Source organism: Medicago truncatula, chromosome 2, assembly GCF_003473485.1.
Source record: "Medicago truncatula cultivar Jemalong A17 chromosome 2, MtrunA17r5.0-ANR, whole genome shotgun sequence".
NCBI lineage: Eukaryota > Viridiplantae > Streptophyta > Magnoliopsida > Fabales > Fabaceae > Medicago > Medicago truncatula.
The window spans coordinates 38,398,829-38,422,214 of record NC_053043.1 but is presented as its reverse complement, the minus strand read 5'-3'; the positions used below and the strand labels follow the sequence as shown (position 1 = coordinate 38,422,214).

The 23,386-nt window shown below is 32.4% G+C and overlaps 2 protein-coding genes across 4 annotated transcripts; both read right to left on the bottom strand.

The window, feature by feature from the left end:
* Window positions 1–3,369: 3,369 nt before the first annotated feature.
* On the bottom strand, window positions 3,370–9,451 carry LOC120575836 (ubiquitin-conjugating enzyme E2 36). 3 transcript variants are annotated; one of them, XM_039830698.1, is made up of 8 exons: window positions 9,296–9,451; window positions 8,895–8,922; window positions 8,161–8,247; window positions 6,439–6,497; window positions 4,945–4,986; window positions 4,788–4,861; window positions 3,920–4,017; window positions 3,370–3,804 (listed from the first exon to the last, which is right to left on the bottom strand). In XM_039830698.1, the coding sequence occupies exons 1-8, from the start codon at window positions 9,329–9,331 to the stop codon at window positions 3,767–3,769; spliced, it is 462 nt and encodes a 153-aa protein (XP_039686632.1). In that variant the 5' UTR covers window positions 9,332–9,451; the 3' UTR covers window positions 3,370–3,766. The 3 variants fall into 3 exon arrangements, 2 of the variants coding, with proteins under 2 accessions (XP_039686632.1, XP_039686633.1); XR_005644180.1 differs by having other exon boundaries at window positions 3,734–3,804; window positions 3,920–3,985; XM_039830699.1 differs by lacking the exon at window positions 3,920–4,017.
* A 582-nt stretch (window positions 9,452–10,033) lies between these two features.
* Window positions 10,034–15,883, bottom strand: LOC25487247 (ubiquitin-conjugating enzyme E2 35). The gene is made up of 8 exons (XM_013609129.3): window positions 15,724–15,883; window positions 15,325–15,352; window positions 14,591–14,677; window positions 12,835–12,893; window positions 11,335–11,376; window positions 11,178–11,251; window positions 10,542–10,639; window positions 10,034–10,426 (listed from the first exon to the last, which is right to left on the bottom strand). Exons 1-8 carry the CDS (start codon window positions 15,757–15,759, stop codon window positions 10,389–10,391), a joined length of 462 nt encoding a protein of 153 aa, XP_013464583.2. The 5' UTR covers window positions 15,760–15,883; the 3' UTR covers window positions 10,034–10,388.
* Window positions 15,884–23,386: the final 7,503 nt, after the last annotated feature.

Sequence of the window (23,386 nt, the reverse complement as noted above, 5' to 3'; positions counted from 1 at the left end):
AAAAGTTCTTCCATTGTAGGGTTATGACAAAAAAATCTTGTTTAATTAGCTAAAAGATGGTGCAAAAGCAAAATATATAAAATAAAATTTGTGGGAGACATGATGTGGGGGTTGTGAGCATTAAATAAGTTGTTATCTTTCAAATGAGGGCACTTTCATCTCACCACCTACCCTAAAGAAAGACTCCAAAAGGTGGTGATGGTCGGTCTTTGATGTGCCGCTATTTGCTGGTCTGTATGTGAACTGTATTTTTAAGACACCTCTCCAAAGCAACTTACCTTCATTGGTGGGACCTTATATAGCTAATTGCCATTCTTTGTGGACCTGTAGAAAGGTCTTTGGCCATATGAGTTTTAATTGTAGTAGTCCTTATTATGTGACCAATGATCAGAATTAACTTGTTCTAAAGGTATTATGCTTTTCACCTACCTTAGCTCCATTTTCAAGGTTGAATTTTTTGTGTTAATGTGACAAATAGGACTATAACAAGGACTTGCCAAATGCAGGAGTATAATAATTTTTAAATTAAAGGTTCGGTGACCATGTTTAATTCAAAGGAAGCATAAAGTCAACCAATGTTTGACTCGTATTTTATACTGATGTAAATTTAAATTTAACTGTTAGATATGAGAATTTGTTAGTTGATAATATAATTAGTTTTGTAAGTATCTTTGATCCTTACCGTTTTTGTTGAACATAAGTTTTTTGTTTGGCGTGCCAGCCCGCCAACTCGTTTGGCCGTCATTAAACGGGATCAGATGAGATTTTAGACTTGGTCACCTGATTTGACTCGATTCGTTCCGTTTTAAACGAGTTTAGATAGAGTGAGTTTAAATGAGATGACAGGCCCATTTTGCCATCCCTATTGCCGTATTTTGTTGACTATGATAAGTCATCGAGATCCAACTTATCTAAATTTTTAATTATTACTTATTATAAACAAAGAAGGGGAAAATTTCGAGAAAGTGAAATGAGAAAATAATTAACCATGTTGAAATTTTAGATCAATTCAATGTCGTGGAATCTTGTATATCTCAAGTTATGAAGCATATGTAATGTAATGTGTCGGCGTGTTTAATCCAACCGTTAAAACCAACAAGCAATGGTGCATCACGTGGGCCACACGTGCGCTGTAAAGTGAAAATACACAGCAAACAGAAAGTGACTTGCCATGCCTATGCCTAATGTCTTGTGCCCCAACACACAAAAAATGGAACCCTATAAATAAAAATAATAATAAATTCAAAATTATGTTACTGTACCATACGTACGATGTACGACAACATAATTAAAAGAGCTTATGAAGCTGAAACAGGAAATATAGCTGTTGTAGCATCAAAATTTAGTTTGGTTTCCCATGCTATAGACTTTAAGAAGAAAGAGAATGATGAGAAGAGAAAATAGTGTCGTTTAGTTTAGTTTTGAACTATGGACATGATGTTTTGAAGGTCGTTTTCTATGTTGGTTTTTCTTCTCTTCCATAATACTAATGATGGCTTGTAATGTATTATTGTATGAAGGGTTCAATATCGTGCTACTATTCTGTGTATGTCATCCATGATGTTAGTTTGTCGTAGCTGGTTGGACCTTTTGTACTTCAAAATTTTTCATAGTGACATATCCTTTGTTACATGTCATTTTTATGTACTTGAAGAAGTGAATGAATCACAGCTGTGAAAAAAAAAAACTATAGCTTTGAACAATGGCTCCATATAAAATTGGTTCATGTTGGTGAACCATGAACATTATCACCACCAAGCTCCATCCAAATTCACCTATGATACACTCCCCCACCATCCCTTCCAATAGGTGATGCACGTTATCGGTCCTTCTGCTCCTTTAACGGAAACATCACCCCCACCGCTCCGAACACCTTGCTGGCAGCTACCACTAAATTAACATGTATACGAGAAAGCATCCAACAACCCAAACAGATGTATGTCTCTTGTTTTGAAACATCAACAAAAGTTGATAGATGATAGACATTGATGTGAACCCAAAATGAGAAAGTGTAAAGCAGAGAATCTTACAAAGGTTTGTGCTTATCCTCATTAGAATGACATTGTTCAACTTGATGTCATGCATATAACACAAATTAAAAACGATAAGTATGAGAACTAACTAGTCTGCTTCGTCCTCAACAAACTTAAAAATAAAAATCATTTAAAAGATGGTGACAACTAGGGTACCTATGGAAGAATGATGGATAATTTACCCTAACCAATACACATTAGCCACATAAGCACATTTTTAAGTGGTATCTATGAACTATCTTGACCCCACCAACAAATTGCTCATTTTCATTGGCTGGTGGGTAAATTACCCACCATTCTTCAAAGGTAATCTAGAAAAAAACCTTAAAAGATTTTAAAAGAATGCAAATTGATGAAGAGGAAGATGGAAAAAAAATGTAGTCATATATGAAGATGCAGAACAAGTGTATTACGATACAATTTCAAAGAACAATTTAACCCATCTGAGTGAAAAAAAAAATTATCCGTCATTCCTCTATGGGTTCAAGCTTAAATGACTCTTGAACAATAACTAAAATACTTGTTTTAAGCCTCACTAAAGAAAGGACTCATAACTAGACCAAAAAAAAAAAGGACTCATAATTGAGAGAAAATGTAACTAAAAGATGTCCTACACTTAATATTTTAGCATGTTACATTAAAAAAACGGTTCAGACTTATCTGTTTGAAATTGACTTTAGGGTTCCACGTACATTCAACGAAACAATATGCTTAACGCCAAAATCTATGAAAGTGAACTCCCTAAGTTTGACCTTAGCCAGCAAGATTGTATCGTATGGCCCTCGATGTTTAATATGTGATTCCTATGGACCAGAACAATTGTAGGCAGTTAAGTGAATTTATAGGTGTCAATATCATGACAGTCATGTAATTGCTGATGATCACCGTCCATGCACGTTTTGGACACAATTGATACGTAACGACATCACAGAATCACACAATTAACAGTAAACTCCAAACTTCACATTAAACACTAATTCCAAGCAGGGTTTAATCAATTCCATCAATTCAAATTAAAAACAAAAAGTCTCAAATAGGTCAATTATCGATTTGACATAGGAATAGACACCTATGCCTCTAACAAGTTTTTTCACATGATCCAAACGAGGAAAGAACTCTTTTGTCCAAATCTCTTCACAAAACACAACCAACCTTTACCAATTGGACACAAACGTTGCATTAAGATAGTTTCTTTATTTCACAACCAAACAACAAACATGGATTAACGGGGTATAATGGATTTGACTTCTTTGAGGAAAGTGGGATTATTAAAATTGATATAAAAGATAAAATGCAAGTTTTAACTAATAATTGAAAAATTCCACGGCTGAGAATATTATTGAATAGAACTGTTAGATTTTTCCATTATGATTCAACACTATACCCATTTAAATGGTAATCTTCACTCAAGACAAGCCAAATTCATCATAATGTGGACAAACCAAACGAAAAGCTTATTCAAAACGTTTGAGTTGAGAATCCAAAATTACATTTAGCAGTTGAAGATGGACCATGTTTTAAATTTGACACATAAAACATCCATATATTCATACAAGTTCCAATAGAAGTCTTCCGGAAGATAGAAAGCAATAAACATGTAACCGGAAGCTATAAGAGGAAAATGGACTCCACATAGTTTAGACAATTCCTCTAAATTTTTCCATTTCAATTTGATAGTTAATAGCATACACTTCCACTATTGTTATTTGAGACCAAAAGTATCCACCAAATTGTCAAGCACCGCTGGCATATAATCTGGTCCAATCTTTGGCTGCAGATTTAAAAAATACCGTCATTTTCATAAGAAAATATACACATAGCACGTCTGATGCTATCATAAAAAAATAACAAACTTTGATGTAATCATGCTAGCAGAAGAGACATACCTGTCTCAACAGCCTCAGCCTCATTAGATTTCCAATGCTTAGCAATGTTCTCAGAAAGAGGATCATCTGGGTTTGGTGCACTCAAAAGAGCTTGAATACTAAAATAGGACCCGCAAAATTTATAGGCCCGCAAAATTTATAAGCTAAAATATGGTTTAGGTCCCTGCAAATATGCCTCGTTTTGGTTCAGTCATCATGTGTCACGTGTGCAAATCATCACAAAAGTGGAGCCAGGGACCAAAACCAAAATGAGGCATATTTGCAGGGACCAAAAACAACAATTTTTTTTTACAGGGACTAAAACCAAAACGAGGCATATTTGCAGGGACCAAAACCATATTTTAGCCAAATTTATATTATTATCAATAAATCATTATATCCAATACATGGCAGGTAAATTTTTCATTTTTAACCAACTTTCCACAATGTTATGTATATGCAAGAGTAACTCAGAAATCAAAAGTAAGATCCAGCTGGACCTTCACGTACAAATTGAGTAAGTCACCACAATCAATCAAGTGTTTCTTTTTGCTCCCTCCCACCCCTCTTTTATGCATTCACACAGAAAATTTATGGTTTAAAAAATGTCTATTTGACAAGTTAATTTAACAATCTGTTTTCCCATAAAACTATACCAAAATGAAAAATTCTTTCTAACAAAATGATTTAAGATACATAAAACATTAATTTAAAAAAATGTTCAATTTGCAGGCTTGCAAATCCACTTGAGTTAACTGCAGTTTTAAAAATGATTTAAGATACATAAAAGATTATTTCACATATGATCTATTAACTACAGTTTTTCAGGAAATGAATTGGTGCAGCAAAAGGTTAATCCACTAAAGTAAAAGGTGAAAATTAAAAATACCTCAAAAGTACAGTGCGAATCTGGAGGGCAGGAGTCCACTTATCTTTCAGAATATCAAGACATATCCTGCCAAGCTGCATCGAATCGAAGTTCAACTTTTATGAAAGGTTATCATCAAAGAAGAAAAGAAAAGCGAGGGAAGCAAAGCAAAGCATACCTTGTCAATGTTAGGATGATATATTTTTGTCAAGAACCTAACCTGGAAGAAGCAAGGCATGATTGAATTAGGAATAAGAATTATTACAGAATTTTTTAGAAAAAATGCACACATCAAATCTATCATATCGTATTTTATCATCACAAGAAACAAAGCCAGAAAAGAAAGAGAAAAATAATAAACAAACACAATTCTGAGTGGAGGCGTGATTAAATTATCCTTCAAAAAAATAAAAAGAACCTCCTACTAGACCTTTTTCGTAAATGTAAACCCCTATCAGATACACGATAGCTGTGACAGTCATTTCCTAAACCCTGGAAGTAGTAATGGCCTCAATATACATAACATTATCCCAGACCATATAGAAATTGAGCATTATTATATTCCATCCCAATTTATCAAGAAAATATTTCAATTTCATTTTAAAAGAAACACATACTGTAATTCTATTTGGACAATCTAACAAGTGGCGGAGTGTTAGAATATAGAGTATTAGATGATTAGAGTAGCAAAGAGTTAGTTAGTACAAGTTAGTAATTTGATAAGCTTGTTAGGTGGTTGTTAAGAGTTGCTATTTTGGTTAATCATAGAACTCTTTAAATAGCCATCAATTGATAGAGGGGAAAGATAGCTTTAATACTTAAATTGTGACTAGAGAATTATTTGGTGTGAAATGAGAGTGTTCCTTTGGTGTGTAAGGTTATAATCTTCATTGCATACCTGCTGTATCTTCACTTTCAATCTCACTACACAAATAAGAAATTCCTCAGCCATGTACAATCTTTATCTTTGTCTATTTAAGTTTGTTTTACATGTTTCTCTAATCTTGAAGATTAGAATTCTTGGGTTCCTAACCGGAGAAGCTATTTTTTAGCTGAAAGCTTATACGTAAAAAATTAGCTGATTGAATTTTCAAACACAATTTTAATACATCAACGTATCTCAAATTATTTATCATCTAAAAATTTTGAAAACTATGTTAAGACAGTTAATTCAATGTGTACACAAGACTGTGCATCAGTGCAATTAATTTCAAATTTACAGAATATCTTGTCCGTGGCCTTTATAAGTTTGGCATCGATCATCAGATACAAAGACATGAAAAATATATGTTTCATTTTAGCCGTCATTTTAAGGTTATTTACACATGCCAAGAGGACCAGTAAATTGTTACTTTTGATGGAATTATTTGTCTTTTTCTATGATACCCTTAACCATTTATTGACTTATTCCACTTATTTCTCCCTCTGCAATGAACAGTTAAGGGTATTGTTGACAAAACAATAATTGATGTTGCATTGAACTTTGAAAACGACAAATAAAGAGGAACAACCTTTTACTAAAACTCTTAAAAAAGTTTACAGGTGAAAATAATTTATAATTATGTTGTCATTTCTTCTTGGAAGACAAGAACACAGTAGAAACTTAACAGTTAACACCAAAACAATATCACAAAACAAATGAAAATAAAATGAAAACAATTAAATTAAGTACCTTTGGAGCAGCCATTGGATATTCTTCAGGCAAAAATAGTTCTAGCTTGAAAACTCCCCCTAGTAATGAAAACAAAACACCTGCACATCAGTAAACTTGATATTTCTTTTTTTTTTTTTATAAGAAGAGGTAGGAGAGAATACAAAAATTCCAGTATAGTCAAGCTAGTTGTTATTCGGTTAATCTATTCCTTTCCAAACCCTAAAATATGATCAGAGAAGCATACACACATGAGACACACGTGTAGTGTTCACATGTAACACATAGTTCCTTTCCATACAAACGTATTTCCAAGTCTCACCCAAGCTAAAATGAGACACACTATGCATTATATCTGAACTGCAGGGTGCACTATAAACTCTGAAGTGAACCCTTCAGAAAGTCCAAATTTATAATACATCAACTTCTTGAAAAGGAAAAGTGGTGATGCGAGTATAATCTTGTCTTGTTTATCCCACTCCAACCAAGTGCCATAACTCATGCATCAACTTTCATACAAATTTATGATACATTATGACTTTCAAATAGGAGGCGAAAAAGAGTATAACAGATGACCCACAATAACGATGATTAGAGTATGTAAATATCCTTTAATTCGACCCAGTAACTTAATAGCTCTTCTATTCCAAATTTTAGTGTTTGATCCAGTCTTTTTGGTGTACCAGAAGTGTAATATGAACAACAAAGCACGACAAACCCTAATTTGGAACAAAGACATCAAAGTCTCCAACTTAACCAACTCAGCATTAGTCATTGTACACAATAAGATACTATAATATATCAAAATGTTAGATATCCAATTTGTATTGGTGGAAAAATTCAAAAACTATTGAAAGATGTAGGGTATAAGCATCCGTAGTATCTTATAATCCAACACAGTTTGTGACTTGACTCTGATGTAGTAACCATTTGAAGAGTTAGTGGGTTGTACTTTATAGGTCAAATGAAAAGCACTGCTCATAAGAAATTTAATTTAGTTTGGTCATCAAAAAATATTTTGCAGAAAAAACACTACCACATTTTATCGAACAGAGCCAAACTATTTTTTTTTTTTTACAAAATGTGGTAGCGTTTTTCATGAAGCATAAAGAACTTTCTATATAAACAAGAATGACAACCTGTAGTAATTAGCTACTGACTATTTTCCATATATGTAGCGAAAGCTGGAAATATAATGCCAACAGTAAAAGAAATAATTTTTGGCTCAAGGATAAATATAAGGGATAACAATGTGGACCAAAATAATGGACTTCTAAGAAAATAGTTCAAGAAGATGTATACAGGGGTTAAAGTTAAACACATGATAAGAAGACAAGGCATCTGTGAGAAGCAGACAAGCAGATATTCTTTAATCATTAACGACAATAATGATGAGATCTAAATATTCTTATGCCCACCTCATTACTCAAATCGTTTGCCTTGCAAGATTATTAACAGGATAACATTTCATATAACTAATAGACTGTTTGTAGCGTCGAACAGTTTATGCTCAACTTGAGATAAAAAAAAGCAGTGAATTTGAAATATCATGGCAAAAAATAGAAGCAGTTTCCTTTCAGAATCATTCCCAAAACATGTCTGCATATCAGAGAAAAATCTTTTATAGAAAACAATAATACACATACTCAAAAGCCCGAAAATAATTAATTTCCCATTTCTAGCAAAAAGATAAACACATACACATTTCAAGGTGTAAAACCAAGTTGTTAGGGTCATCACTACCTTCATAAGGAGACTGAGTTGGGCCAAGGATCATCACATTGAAATACCGCATATTGTCTTCCGAAGGGGATGCACTAATTCCAGGCGCTGCATCATCAGATCAAATATTATAAATCAACACAGCAAAACAAAACAAGAAAACATTTCGCAGAGTTGTCAACTGCAGATCACGGGAAATAACGGTTTGTTCAATGCGGGTCGCGGGAAATTCCACTATGCAACGACGGAATAGCGGCGCTATAGCTGCTATTTGACAACATTTTGTACTAACTACCATACAACACGAAAATAGAAATTTATTCAATTTCCACTGTGATATAGCTCTATAGCGCCACTATTTAACAACACTGATTTAAAATTAATCATACACGCCAAGGTAAAATCTAAGAAGCACAAATACTCCTTGGATTAGGCGTGTCCCGGTGTCGGAAACCTATCATTCAGACACAAACCGACACATTTGATATGATTACAATAAAGGGTGTCATTTTCTCTAATTGTTATCGGTGTCTGTGTCTTCGTGTCTGTGCTTCATAGGGTAAAATTCAAGGTATCTTAGAAAATAACAACAACAACCAAGCCTTATCGCACATGAATCAAATTACGCCATAATGTATCTTACAAAAGACTATACTAAAACAAAAACCACAGAAAATAAGAACCACACAACAAACACTCTCCAATTAACTGAGTGAAACCTTCTACACTACAAAACGATGAGGATAAAACAATACCTGGCTCACTGAGCAAACGCTGTGTTTCCTGGAGAGATCAAAGAAACAATAGTTATCAAAACATCCACAAAAATCAAATTCAAATACAGAAGCAATAAAAACAATTCAGAACTAAAATTCAACATCAACAAAAATCAAATCAGAAAAAGAAAAAAAAAAGTTGAATCACCGATTCAACATCTAACACTTTAATTTTCCTAATTTTGTAATCATCACTGAAATTAAACTAATTAATTAAGTTAGCTCCCCTGGAAAAAATCAAATCAACCCTAATTTCACATGCAATTTTATGTTCAATCAAGCTAATAATCAACGTGATAATCAATAATCGAAATCGATAAAACGAATCGATCAAAGAAATTGAAATAGGGATCTTAAGAAGAAAATTGAAACGAACGAACCTTGATGATTCTTGGAGGAAGGTTACGGTTAGCCATTATTGGGTCGATTGCAAAGTACGCAATAGGGGTTTGAGGGTTGATGAGAGAAGAGAGAGAAAAAGAAGGTTTCTCTCACTAGAATTTAACAAAGGGAAATGAAAATACCCTTCTCTCGCTTCTTTTGTGTCATTTATACAACTTTTTTTCCTTTTCAATAAGTTTTTTATTTATACAACTTTTGCTTTTTCAAAAGGTCACAAAAAAATTGGTTTTTTAAGAAGATTTATTTTATGAATTTAATTAACAGTTAAATGTGTGAATGGTTTTCATTTCCAAATTTCATTTTTAGTCCTTTTGTTTTTCTTTTAAGTTTTAGTTTCAAAATATGTTCATTGTTAATTTTGGATTTAACGTAATGTCTGAAATAGGTCAATTATCGATTTGACATAGGAATAGACACTTAGGCCTCTAACAAGTTTTTTCACATGATCCAAACGAGGAAAGAACTCTTTTGTCCAAATCTCTTCACAAAACACAACCATCCTTTACCGATTGGACACAAACGTTGCATTAAGATAGTTTCCTTATTTCACAACCAAACATCAAACATGGATTCACGGGGTATAATGGATTTGACTTCTTTGAGGAAAGTGGGATTATTAAAATTGATATAAAAGATAAAATGCAAGTTTTAACTAATAATTGAAAAATTCCACGGCTGAGAATATTATTGAATAGAACTGTTAGATTTTTCCATTATGATTCAACACTATACCCATTTAAATGGTAATCTTCACTCAAGACAAGCCAAATCCATCATAATGTGGACAAACCAAACGAAAAGCTTATTCAAAACGTTTGAGTTGGGAATCCAAAACTACATTTAGCAGACCATGTTTTAAATTTGACACATAAAACATCCATATATTCATACAAGTTCCAATAGAAGTCTTCCGGAAGATAGAAAGCAATAAACATGTAACCGGAAGCTATAAGAGGAAAATGGACTCCACATAGTTTAGACAATTCCTCTAAATTTTTCCATTTCAATTTGATAGTTAATAGCATACACTTCCACTATTGTTATTTGAGACCAAAAGTATCCACCAAATTGTCAAGCACCGCTTGCATATAATCTGGTCCACTCTTTGGCTGCAGATTTAAAAAATACCGTCATTTTCATAAGAAAATATACACATAGCACGTCTGATGCTATCATAAAAAAATAACAAACTTTGATGTAATCATGCTAGCAGAAGAGACATACCTGTCTCAACAGCCTCAGCCTCGTTAGATTTCCAATGCTTAGCAATGTTCTCAGAAAGAGGATCATCTGGGTTTGGTGCACTCAAAAGAGCTTGAATACTAAAATAGGACCCGCAAAATTTATATTATTATCAATAAAACATTATATCCAATACATGGCAGGTAAATTTTTCATTTTTAACCAACTTCCCACAATGTTATGTATATGCAAGAGTAACTCAGAAATCAAAAGTAAGATCCAGCTGGACCTTCACGTACAAATTGAGTAAGTCACCACAATCAATCAAGTGTTTCTTTTTGCTCCCTCCCACCCCTCTTTTATGCATTCACACAGAAAATTTATGGTTTAAAAAATGTCTATTTGACAAGTTAATGTAACAATCTGTTTTCCCATAAAACTATACCAAAATGAAAAATTCTTTCTAACAAAATGATTTAAGATACATAAAACATTAATTTAAAAAAACGTTCAATTTGCAGGCTTGCAAATCCACTTGAGTTAACTGCAGTTTTAAAAATGATTTAAGATACATAAAAGATTATTTCACATATGATCTATTAACTACAGTTTTTCAGGAAATGAATTGGTGCAGCAAAAGGTTAATCCACTAAAGTAAAAGGTGAAAATTAAATATACCTCAAAAGTACAGTGCGAATCTGGAGGGCAGGACTCCACTTATCTTTCAGAATATCAAGACATATCCTGCCAAGCTGCATCGAATCGAAGTTCAACTTTTATAAAAGGTTATCATCAAAGAAGAAAAGAAAAGCAAGGGAAGCAAAGCAAAGCATACCTTGTCAATGTTAGGATGATATATTTTTGTCAAGAACCTAACCTGGAAGAAGCAAGGCATGATTGAATTAGGAATAAGAATTATTACAGAATTTTTTAGAAAAATGCACACTTCAAATCTATCATATCGTATTTTATCATCACAAGAAACAAAGCCAGAAAAGAAAGAGAAAAATAATAAACAAACACAATTCTGAGTGGAGGCGTGATTAAATTATCCTTCAAAAAAATAAAAAGAACCTCCTACTAGACCTTTTTCGTAAATGTAAACCCCAATCAGATACACAATAGCTGTGACAGTCGTTTCCTAAACCCTGGAAGTAGTAATGGCCTCCTCAATATACATAACTTCATCCCAGACCATATAGAAATTGAGCATTATTATATTCCATCCCAATTTATCAAGAAAATATTTCAATTTCATTTTAAAAGAAACACATACTGTGATTCTATTTGGACAATCTAACAAGTGGCGGAGTGTTAGAATATAGAATATTAGATGATTAGAGTAGTAAAGAGTTAGTTAGTACAAGTTAGTAATTTGATAAGCTTGTTAGGTGGTTGTTAAGAGTCGCTATTTTGGTTAATCATATAAGTCTTTAAATAGCCATCAATTGGTAGAGGGGAAAGATAGCTTTAATACTTAAATTGTGACTAGAGAATTATTTGGTGTGAAATGAGAGTGATCCTTTGGTGTGTAAGGTTACAATCTTCATTGCATACCTGTTGTATCTTCACTTTCAATCTCACTACACAAATAAGAAATTCCTCAGCCATGTACAATCTTTATCTTTATCTATTTAAGTTTGTTTTACATGTTTCTCTAATCTTGAAGATTAGAATTCTTGGGTTCCTAACCGGAGAAGCTATTTTTTAGCTGAAAGCTTATACGTAAAAAATTAGCTGATTGAATTTTCAAACACACAATTTTAATACATCAACGTATCTCAAATTATTTATCATCTAAAAATTTTGAAAACTATGTGAAGACAGTTAATTCAATGTGTACACAAGACTGTGCATCTGTGCAATTAATTTCAAATTTACAGAATATCTTGTCCGTGGCCTTTATAAGTTTGGCATCGATCATCAGATACAAAGACATGAAAAATATATCTGTTTCATTTTAGCCGTCATTTTAAGGTTATTTACACATGCCAAGAGGACCAGTAAATTGTTACTTTTGATGGAATTATTTGTCTTTTTCTATGATACCCTTAACCATTTATTGACTTATTCCACCTATTTCTCCCTCTGCAATGAACAGTTAAGGGTATTATTGACAAAACAATAATTGATGTTGCATTGAACTTTGAAAACGACAAATAAAGAGGAACAACCTTTTACTAAAACTCTTAAAAAAGTTTACAGGTGAAAATAATTTATAATTATGTTGTCATTTCTTCTTGGAAGACAAGAACACAGTAGAAACTTAACAGTTAACACCAAAATAATATCACAAAACAAATGAAAATAAAATGAAAACAATTAAATTAAGTACCTTTGGAGCAGCCATTGGATATTCTTCAGGCAAAAATAGTTCTAGCTTGAAAACTCCCCCTAGTAATGAAAACAAAACACTTGCACATCAGTAAACTTGATATTTCTTTCTTTTATGAGGAGAGGTAGGAGAGAATACAAAAATTCCAGTATAGTCAAGCTAGTTGTTATTCGGTTAATCTATTCCTTTCCAAACCCTAAAATATGATCAGAGAAGCATACACACATGAGACACACGTGTAGTGTTCACATGTAACACATAGTTCCTTTCCATACAAACGTATTTCCAAGTCTCACCCAAGCTAAAATGAGACACACTATGCATTATATCTGAACTGCAGGGTGCACTATAAACTCTGAAGTGAACCCTTCAGAAAGTCCAAATTTATAATACATCAACTTCTTGAAAAGGAAAAGTGGTGATGCGAGTATAATCTTGTCTTGTTTATCCCACTCCAACCAAGTGCCATAACTCATGCATCAACTTTCATACAAATTTATGATACATTATGACTTTCAAATAGGAGGCGAAAAAGAGCATAACAGATGACCCACAATAACGATGATTAAAGTATGTAAATATCCTTTAATTCGACCCAGTAACTTAATAGCTCTTCTATTCCAAATTTTAGTGTTTGACCCAGTCTTTTTGGTGCACCAGAAGTGTAATATGAACAACAAAGCACAACAAACCCTAATTTGGAACAAAGACATCAAAGTCTCCAACTTAACCAACTCAGCATTAGTCATTGTACACAATAAGATACTATAATATATCAAATTGTTAGATATCCAATTTGTATTGGTGGCAAAATTCAAAAACTATTGAAAGATGTAGGGTATAAGCATCCATAGTATCTTATAATCCAACACAGTTTGTGACTTGACTCTGATGTAGTAACCATTTTGAAGGGTACCCATTTGAAGAGTTAGTGGGTTGTACTTTATAGGTCAAATGAAAAGCACTGCTCATAAGAAATTTAATTTAGTTTGGTCATCAAAAAATATTTTGCAAAAAAAACGCTACCACATTTTATCGAACAGAGCCAAACTATTTTTTTTTTTTTACAAAATGTGGTAGCGTTTTTCATGAAGCATAAAGAACTTTCTATATAAACAAGAATGACAACCTGTAGTAATTAGCTACTGACTATTTTCCATATATGTAGCGAAAGCTGGAAATATAATGTCAACAGTAAAAGAAATAATTTTCGGCTCAAGGAGAAATAATTTTCTGCTCAAGGATAAATATAAGGGATAACAATGTGGACCAAAATAATGGACTTCTAAGAAAATAGTTCAAGAAGATGTATACAGGGGTTAAAGTTAAACACGTGATAAGAAGACAAGGCATCTTTGAGAAGCAGACAAGCAGATATTCTTTAATCATTAACGACAATAATGATGAGATCTAAATATTCTTATGCCCACCTCATTACTCAAATCGTTTGCCTTGCAAGATTATTAACAGGATAACATTTCATATAACTAATAGACTGTTTGTAGCGTCGAACAGTTTATGCTCAACTTGAGATAAAAAAAAAGCAGTGAATTTGAAATATCATGGCAAAAAATAGAAGCAGTTTCCTTTCAGAATCATTCCCAAAACATGTCTGCATATCAGAGAAAAATCTTTTATAGAAAACAATAATACACATACTCAAAAGCCCGAAAATAATTAATTTCCCATTTCTAGCAAAAAGATAAACACATACACAATTCAAGGTGTAAAACCAAGTTGTTAGAGTCATCACTACCTTCATAAGGAGACTGAGTTGGGCCAAGGATCATCACATTGAAATACCGCATATTGTCTTCGGAAGGGGATGCACTAATTCCAGGCGCTGCATCATCAGATCAAATATTATAAATCAACACAGCAAAACAAAACAAGAAAACATTTCGCAGTGTTGTCAACTGCAGATCACGGGAAATAACTGTTTGTTCAATGCGGGTCGCGGGAAATTCCACTATGCAACGATGGAATAGCGGCGCTATAGCTGCTATTTGACAACATTTTGTACTAACTACCATACAACACGAAAATAGAAATTTATTCAATTTCCACTGTGATATAGCTCTATAGCGCCACTATTTAACAACACTGATTTAAAATTAATCATACACGCCAAGGTAAAATCTAAGAAGCACAAATACTCCTTGGATTAGGCGTGTCCCGGTGTCGGAAACCTATTGTTCAGACACAAACCGACACATATGATATGATTACAATAAAGGGTGTCATTTTCTCTAATTGTTATCGGTGTCTGTGTCTTCGTGTCTGTGCTTCATAGGGTAAAATTCAAGGTATCTTAGAAAATAACAACGACAACCAAGCCTTATCGCACATGAATCAAATTACGCCATAACGTATCTTACAAAAGACTATACTAAAACAAAAACCACAGAAAATAAGAACCACACAACAAACACTCTCCAATTAACTGAGTGAAACCTTCTACACTACAAAACGATGAGGATAAAACAATACCTGGCTCACTGAGCAAACGCTGTGTTTCCTGAAGAGATCAAAGAAACAATAGTTATCAAAACATCCACAAAAATCAAATTCAAATACAGAAGCAATAAAAACAATTCAGAACTAAAATTCAACATCAACAAAAATCAAATCAGAAAAAGAAAAAAAAGTTGAATCACCGATTCAACATCTAACACTTTAATTTTCCTAATTTTGTAATCATCACTGAAATTAAACTAATTAATTAAGCTAGTTCCCCTGGAAAAAACTAAATCAACCCTAATTTCACATGCAATTTTATGTTCAATCAAGCTAATAATCAACGTGATAATCAATAATCGAAATCGATAAAACGAATCGATCAAAGAAATTGAAATAGGGATCTTAAGAAGAAAATTGAAACGAACGAACCTTGATGATTCTTCGAGGAAGGTTACTGTTAGCCATTATTGGGTCGATTGCAAAGTACGCAATAGGGGTTTGAGGGTTGATGAGAGAAGAGAGAGAAAAAGAAGGTTTCTCTCACTAGAATTTAACAAAGGGAAATGAAAATACCCTTCTCTCGCTTCTTTTGTGTCATTTATACAACTTTTTTTCTTTTTCAATAAGTTTTTTATTTATACAACTTTTGCTATTTCAATAGGTCACAAAAAAATGGTTTTTTACGAAGATTTATTTTATGAATTTAATTAACAGTTAAATGTGTGAATGGTTTTTATGTCCAAATTTCATTTTTAGTCTTTTTTTTTTCTTTTAAGTTTTAGTTTCAAAATACGTTCATTGTTAATTTTGGGGTTTGACGTAGTGTCTCATGTTCACACATTTAATTGTAGAGAAGTGAGGGAGTTTAGGGTTCGAACCATAATTCCTATATAACATTTTCCTTGTAGCCACCTATTAAAATGTAGGGTTAAATTATATTTAAGGTCCTGTAAATAAACGAGCATTCAACATTGATCCCTATTTAAATTTTATTAAATTTTTCATCCCAACGTTTTTTTCCGTTTGTAAGTTTGGTTCTTGCCGTCAAACTGTGTTGACTAGACTAACAAAATGCTGACTCAGACATGCCACGTGAACATTTCAAGTGGCATGGCTGCCATGTGGTAAATGACATCATATGTTTTTTGTCTCTATAAAATTGGGACATTTTAAGTTTTGTTCTTACTTAATTATAATAGTGATTTTAGTCCATATAAAACAATTACGCACTCAGTTTTAGTCCATACTAAATCTAAATTTGTTTAATTATGTTTAAACTTTTATGATTTTGAACAATTTTTTGCACAAGTGTTAAGAACATCATGAAAAGTTTATCTGCAAAAAATTATCTCAAAATTTTATTCCTGCGTCCAGATTTTTGTTACTTTTATTTTGAACTTTTCACTTTTAAAAAAAATCATATTTAATTTATTTCATGTTAAAAAAATTATAAATTTTAGTAAACGAACTTTTAGTAATGTTCAAAACTTGTATAAAAAATGGTTAATTATGCTTAAGGTCCTTATAAATAAGCGAGCATTTAACATTGGTCCCTATTTAAATTTTATTAAATTTTTCATCCCCAACGTTTTTTTTTCAGTTTGTAAGTTTGGTCCTTGCCGTTAAACTGTAGTGACTAGGCTAACAAAATGCTGACTCAGGCATGCCACATGGATATTTCAAGTGACATGGTTGCATGTGGTAAATGACATCATATGTTTTTTGTCCCTATAAAATTGGGACCTTTTAAGTTTAGTTCTTACTTAATTATAATAGTGTTTTTAGTCCATATAAAACAATTATGCACTCAGTTTTAGTTTCTACTAAATCTAAATTTGTTTAATTATGCTTAAACTTTTAAGATTTTGAACAATTTTTTGCACAAGTGTTAAGAACATCATGAAAAGTTTATCTGCAAAAAATTATCTCAAAAATTTATTCCTGCGTCCAGATTTTTGTTACTTTTATTTTGAACTTTTGTCTTTTAAAAAAATTCATATTTAATTTATTTCATGTTAAAAAAATTCTAAAATTTAGTAAATGAACCTTTAGTAATGTTCTAAACTTATATAAAAAAAATCATTGAAAAATTTAAGAGTTTTTAGAAGAGCGTCGTCGGCGTGAACGAGGTGATGAAAAATCCAAACTCTCTCCTACTCTTTTCACCACCTCGTTCACGCTGGCGACGCTCTTCTAACCTTCGCTTGCAAATTCATCTAAGACATCAATTTCAACAACTTAATCACACGTCAACTTCCACACACAAAAACTCAACAATCTTCACCATTGAAAAATCCAGCAACAACCTTTTCGAGAGAGAAGCGGAACCGGTCGATTTTCAAGGTTCGGATTGGGAAATAAAGAGTGGGAGCGAAGAAGATTGAAAAGAGCAAAGTAGTAACAAAGAGAAACATTAACACATATCTGGTTTTTTTCCCTGGCAAATTCAGGGAATGACCGAAAATATTTGTAGGGTGAAATATTTTATGGATCTGGAAGAATAAAAAAGAATGAAGGAGAGTGACAAGCTTTGACAAAAATTATGGGAAAATTTGTAACTAACCTTAAACTCTAAAAAATTTCAATGGCTTTTTTTTTTTTATACAAGTTTAGAACATTACAAACGGCTCGTTTAATAAAATTTAGAATTTTTTAATATGAAATAAATTAAATATGAATTTTTTTAATAGACAAAAGTTCAAAATAAAAGTAACAAAAATCTGGACGCAGAAATAAAATTTTGAGATAATCATTTGCAGATGAACTTTTCGTAATGTTCTTAACACTTGTGCAAAAAAATTGTTCAAAATCTTAAAAGTTTAAGCATAATTAAACAAATTTAGATTTAGTAGGGACTAAAACTGAGTGCATAATTTTTTTATATGGACTAAAAACACTATTATAATTAAGTAAGGACTAAACTTAAAAGATCCCAATTTTATAGGGACCAAAAACATATGATGTCATTTACCATATGACAGCCATGTCACTTGTCACTTGAAATGTCCATGTGGCATGTCTGAGTCAGCATTCTGTTAGCCTAGTCAGCACAGTTTGACGGCAGGACCAAACTTACCAACGGAAAAAACATTGCGATGAAAAATTTAATAAAATTTAAATAGGAACCAATGTTGGAAGCTCGCTTATTTATAGGGACTTTAAACCTAATTAACCCTAAAATGTATTCAGAGGACGTTTACATGCTCCTTATACAAGACTGAACTCAAGTTTAGCCATAAACAAACCATGGCTAAGTAGCAAAATATGAATTTCTTAGATTTATTCATCATCTAATCGCTTCAAATCACGTTTAGCCACCAACAAATTATGGCTAAGCAGCAGAATAAAAATTTCTCAGATTTCTTTGACATCTGGTTTCTTCAAATCATGTTTAGCCACAAACAAACTGTGGTTAAGTAGCATAACATGCATTTCTCAAATTTCTTCGGTATCTCATCGCTTCAAACTCATTGACGCCAAATTTTCTGATCAAAATTGAGTGTCAAAAGATGTTAAGATGGCACTGCATATGACAAAGCTTGCGCGTATGATATCCCTTTATTATTAGAGTGATGGACATTAATTGGCTTTGAAACTATAACCGTCGAAAATGTACTGTTGTTGCTGATATTATTCTAATTGTTGTCAGGACAATTTTGCCTCATATGACTTAGAAAATCGAGAGGTAGGGGTGGACATCGGTCGGGTTCGGCCGGAATTCGGTCCGAAAACTCCAATCCGAAAGCAACCGCGGGTGGTAAAACATAAACCATTTCCGTCCATTAGAAGGCTCGGTTAGGGCGGTTGACGGGTTGGTCGAAATGCAGTTTTGCCGGTTCGATTGATACGGGTACAAAGGAACAAAATAACAAGAAAGCTAAATTTCAAAGTCACACACAAAAATTCCAAAATTTATTGAAGCATCAACCAGCAGCAATATTCATAAAAAATTACAAATGAAAAGAAACACCAGAACACTGAATTTCAACCCACATAACAAACTTTTGGTTAATCTGGAAAGAGAAGTTTGAAAGGAAGGGAAAGGTAGTTGTTGGGATAGTGTAGTGGCAGTGTGAAAAGAAAGAATCAAAGAAGTGATGAGAAAAAGAAGTTAAGCATGTGATGTGTCAGTGATTTTCATTAGGATGGGACCACACATACAAAAGCAGTATTGGATTAATGGATTTATATATTCTAGGCAGTCTTGATCGGTCGGCTATGGATTGTCGTGGGTATAATTTACCCAACTGCAACCGACCGTAAGTATCCATCTATGGCCGATTTTCTCAATCCGAATAACCCGCGTAGACCGACCCACTTTCTTGCGGGCCATTCGGATCGGACGGTTTGGGCGGTTTTGTGAAATCTTGTCCAGCCCTATCGAGAGGTATATTCGAGTCTAGTTGTCATGTTCCTTTAAAGTCGTACAACCTTTGCTAAATGAAATCGCAACCGATTTTTTCAATGTTGTGTCCTCCTTTATATTATCAAGAAACATACATACATCCTCCGGTCACTATTATAAGCAAAAAACCATATTTTAGGTTCAGTCATTAAATGTTGTATGTAACCTAAATATAGACCACATACAACATTTAATGAATGAACCTAGAAAATGAATTTTTGCTTATAATAGTGACCGGAGGGTGTATCTCGTTAGTCATATTCAAGGTTTTATAAAAAAGTATGAACACAATTTTAGTTGCGACTTCATGGTTTATAAAATGAAAAAAATACTAACATAATCATTAACATAATAACATTTCTCATTGAAAAAAATGTTATTTAAAGATATTTCAACATATACTAGGTGGTTTAATGTATTACGTATTCAAAAGAGAGAAGGATCCAACATAAAAATATAAATAGAGAGAAGGATTGTATTTGTTTTATAAAAAGAAATTCAACAAAAAAATAAAAAAAAATCAACAAATAAATTGGACCATCCATATTATAATTAATCACTTCGCCTTGTCCCAAGACTCGTGTTTGGGGAGTTGTGGACCATCAATATATTCCTAAAGACTTGAATGCCCTCAGGAAAGGCTTATGTGTCCTCTACTAGGGCTCTTGAGGCCAGGCATGCCCTTCAAGAGACGCCACCTTAGCCAGCTTCCAGAAGCATCTAGAATCAAGTAAAAAGACCTAAAGTCCAGCTTGCTTGGGGCCTAAGCCACGCTAAAACAAGCCCACAAAGGGCTATAAATACGACCCTTGGGACCATTCTCAAGGCATCAAAACAACAGTCTAACCCTAGATACGATTATTGTACTCACTGCAAGTACAGTTGGCGCTGTCTGTGGGAACCTCGGTAAAACTAACCTCAGTAAATTTGGGATCTTTTAATGACGAAAAACTATCATTGAACGAAACAAGAGTTACCAAGCAGAGGGATGGAAGAGCACTAGAAGTCTTCATTATCTACAAAGGAGACATTTTCATTAGAGAGGATATGCAATTATGGATAATTGAGAGAACTGGTCCATATGTTGAGGTGAATGTGATTTTATATACGCTGTGTATTATTTTTTTTTATAATAAATGGAGAATGGTGAAATTATTTGTAATGAAATTGACACTTGATCATTTTAATAAAAACCATCGAGGGAATTTGAACATATAAGATTATAACGTTTTCTTAAAAAAAAAGAAGAAGATTATAACGTTAAACTCTTAGTATTGAGCTGATATGATTTAGGATCATTTATGTGTATACTAATTCATTTATGTTCCAAACAAAGAATGCTCATCACTTTTCATACTGAGAGAGAAAAAAAAATGTTATGTGTATACTAATTCATTTATGTTCCAAACAAAGAATGCTCATCACTTTTCATACTTAGAGATAAAAAAATGTAAAGTTATATGCAATTGATTTATCGTGTCTATGTTTTGGAGCATGAAACTGCAGAATTCGTTCACGTGAACTGCGATGTGTGTCTATATATATCACGAGTGCAATCATAATAGCTTGCATAGATAACCAATTTTTTTGTTAGGACTTAGGATTTACGTGTGTGTCTATATATATATATATATATATATATATATATATATATATATATATATATATATATATATATATATATATATATATATATAAAGAGAGTTCTAACTTTTTTTTTTGACAAAAATAATAGATATTCATTCATTCAAATTGATAAAGTACATCGATACAATACAAAATCCAAATTCGTTTAAAACAAAAAGGATGAATTGTGAACAAACTCAAAACATCCATGTTAATAGCATAAAACGGCAAAGTACCTATGCCTACAAATATGACTAATATGACTATATTTATGTCTCCGGATCTGCAACGTTGACGACGCCAAAGTTATTGTCATTGATCAGATCTGCACTTGCTCAAAGCTAATCTTTCAACCTGAATCAAATAAACACCGCACTAAGACGGGAAATAAAAAACACACCGCACAAAGACGAGAAATCAAAACAAACAGAGTTCGTCAGAGACGACAAAATCACAAAAACAAACGAAAGAAAACAGAAAATATGTGAAATCATTTATTCAATTAGGATAGAAGAAAAAACAATTCGGAATGATCATTGAACACTTTTCTTTAGTGATTTCTAGCATTTGTATAACTAACCGACATGTATATTATCTAATGAACTAAATAATTAATTAAGTTAAAATGCTCAAATAAAGTTAAAATATAATTATATAGACATCTTATAAACCAATTTATATAGTTGAGTTAGAGACTAATAAAATTTAAATATTATTTTTCTTTTGAGTTTGAGTGGTAATTGTTTCTAGTTTTGTATCAATGATTTGAAAGGCTTAATATTTGAACGTTGGATCTACAAAATATAGATGTAACCATAATCTTTGGATGTTCAAAGAATCTTAGGCTCATGAGTCAACTTGCAAAGTGTGTTAGTCGACGTCAATTGGGCAACGATTAATTTGTTTTCAACTTCAGTGGATTATCCAGGATCCTGAATCACGGGTGTAAAAGTAATAACTTCATTAAAAAAAAATTAGGATATTTATCATTAGGAACTAGAAAGAATAACACTATTATAATGAATTGCAAGTATTATTTTTAACTATATATGACCCGTACGGTAGCATAGGTGAACATCTAGTTTTTTTTTTTTAATCAGCAGATATTTCTAGTTCATAAAAAAAGAATATCTTTCCAGTTCTTTAAGATGTGGTTTGACAATAAAGATCTATTAAAACACATATATCTCTTGTGATCTAAACCTCGGATTTTAGTCTATAGATATTTGATGGATAAAATATGTTAAAAGGTCCAACAATCCTATAACTCAATCGAAAAAATGTTGAAATTCTTAAGTTGGACGTCATGATTGTGGTTCGAACCCCAATTCCTTATGTGTAAGTTTTTAATGATTGCTGTCATTTTATCTACCAAAAAAATATATGTATGTAGATTCGATATTTCTACAAGGCAACTGTAGTCTAACCGTTAAAATTTTAAAAGAGAATGTCTTTTAATGATTTTTTTGAATTGTAGTATCTTATGCCTTATGCTCCAATGACTGAACCAAAGAAACTAGTTTATCACCGAGTTAACTGGATTGATTTGATGCATTTATGGATTAGAGTTGAATAATCGTAGCTCAAACTAGTTGACTTCAAAGGTATCATCAACTCCTAATATACCCTTCAACGTTAAATTGGGCAAGAAGAATAGAACACAGGGAAAAAAGGTTTATAGTAGTCACTAAAATAAATAACCAAAATGAAATTAAAAGGCTTGCATTGTTACATACAATTTAAATTTTAAATTTTAAGTTAAAGCAATTTATACTTTATATTAAAAAGTGCATAAAGTTTTTATTGGTTTGACCATGAAATGATCACATAATAGACCAAGCATGAGAAGGTTGTGAAGCATAATGGGGAATAGGGCCATTACTAATCACACTCTAATCAATTTGCAGATGAAAACATTTCAAAAACAACTAACAAAGTATAGACTATGCAGCATAGCAATAAACTTGCTTACCCAGCAGCTCCTATTGAAACATGAAACTTGTCTTTTAAGATTACATAGAGAGTCTAACATGCTATGAAAAATTATATTACATTTTTTCG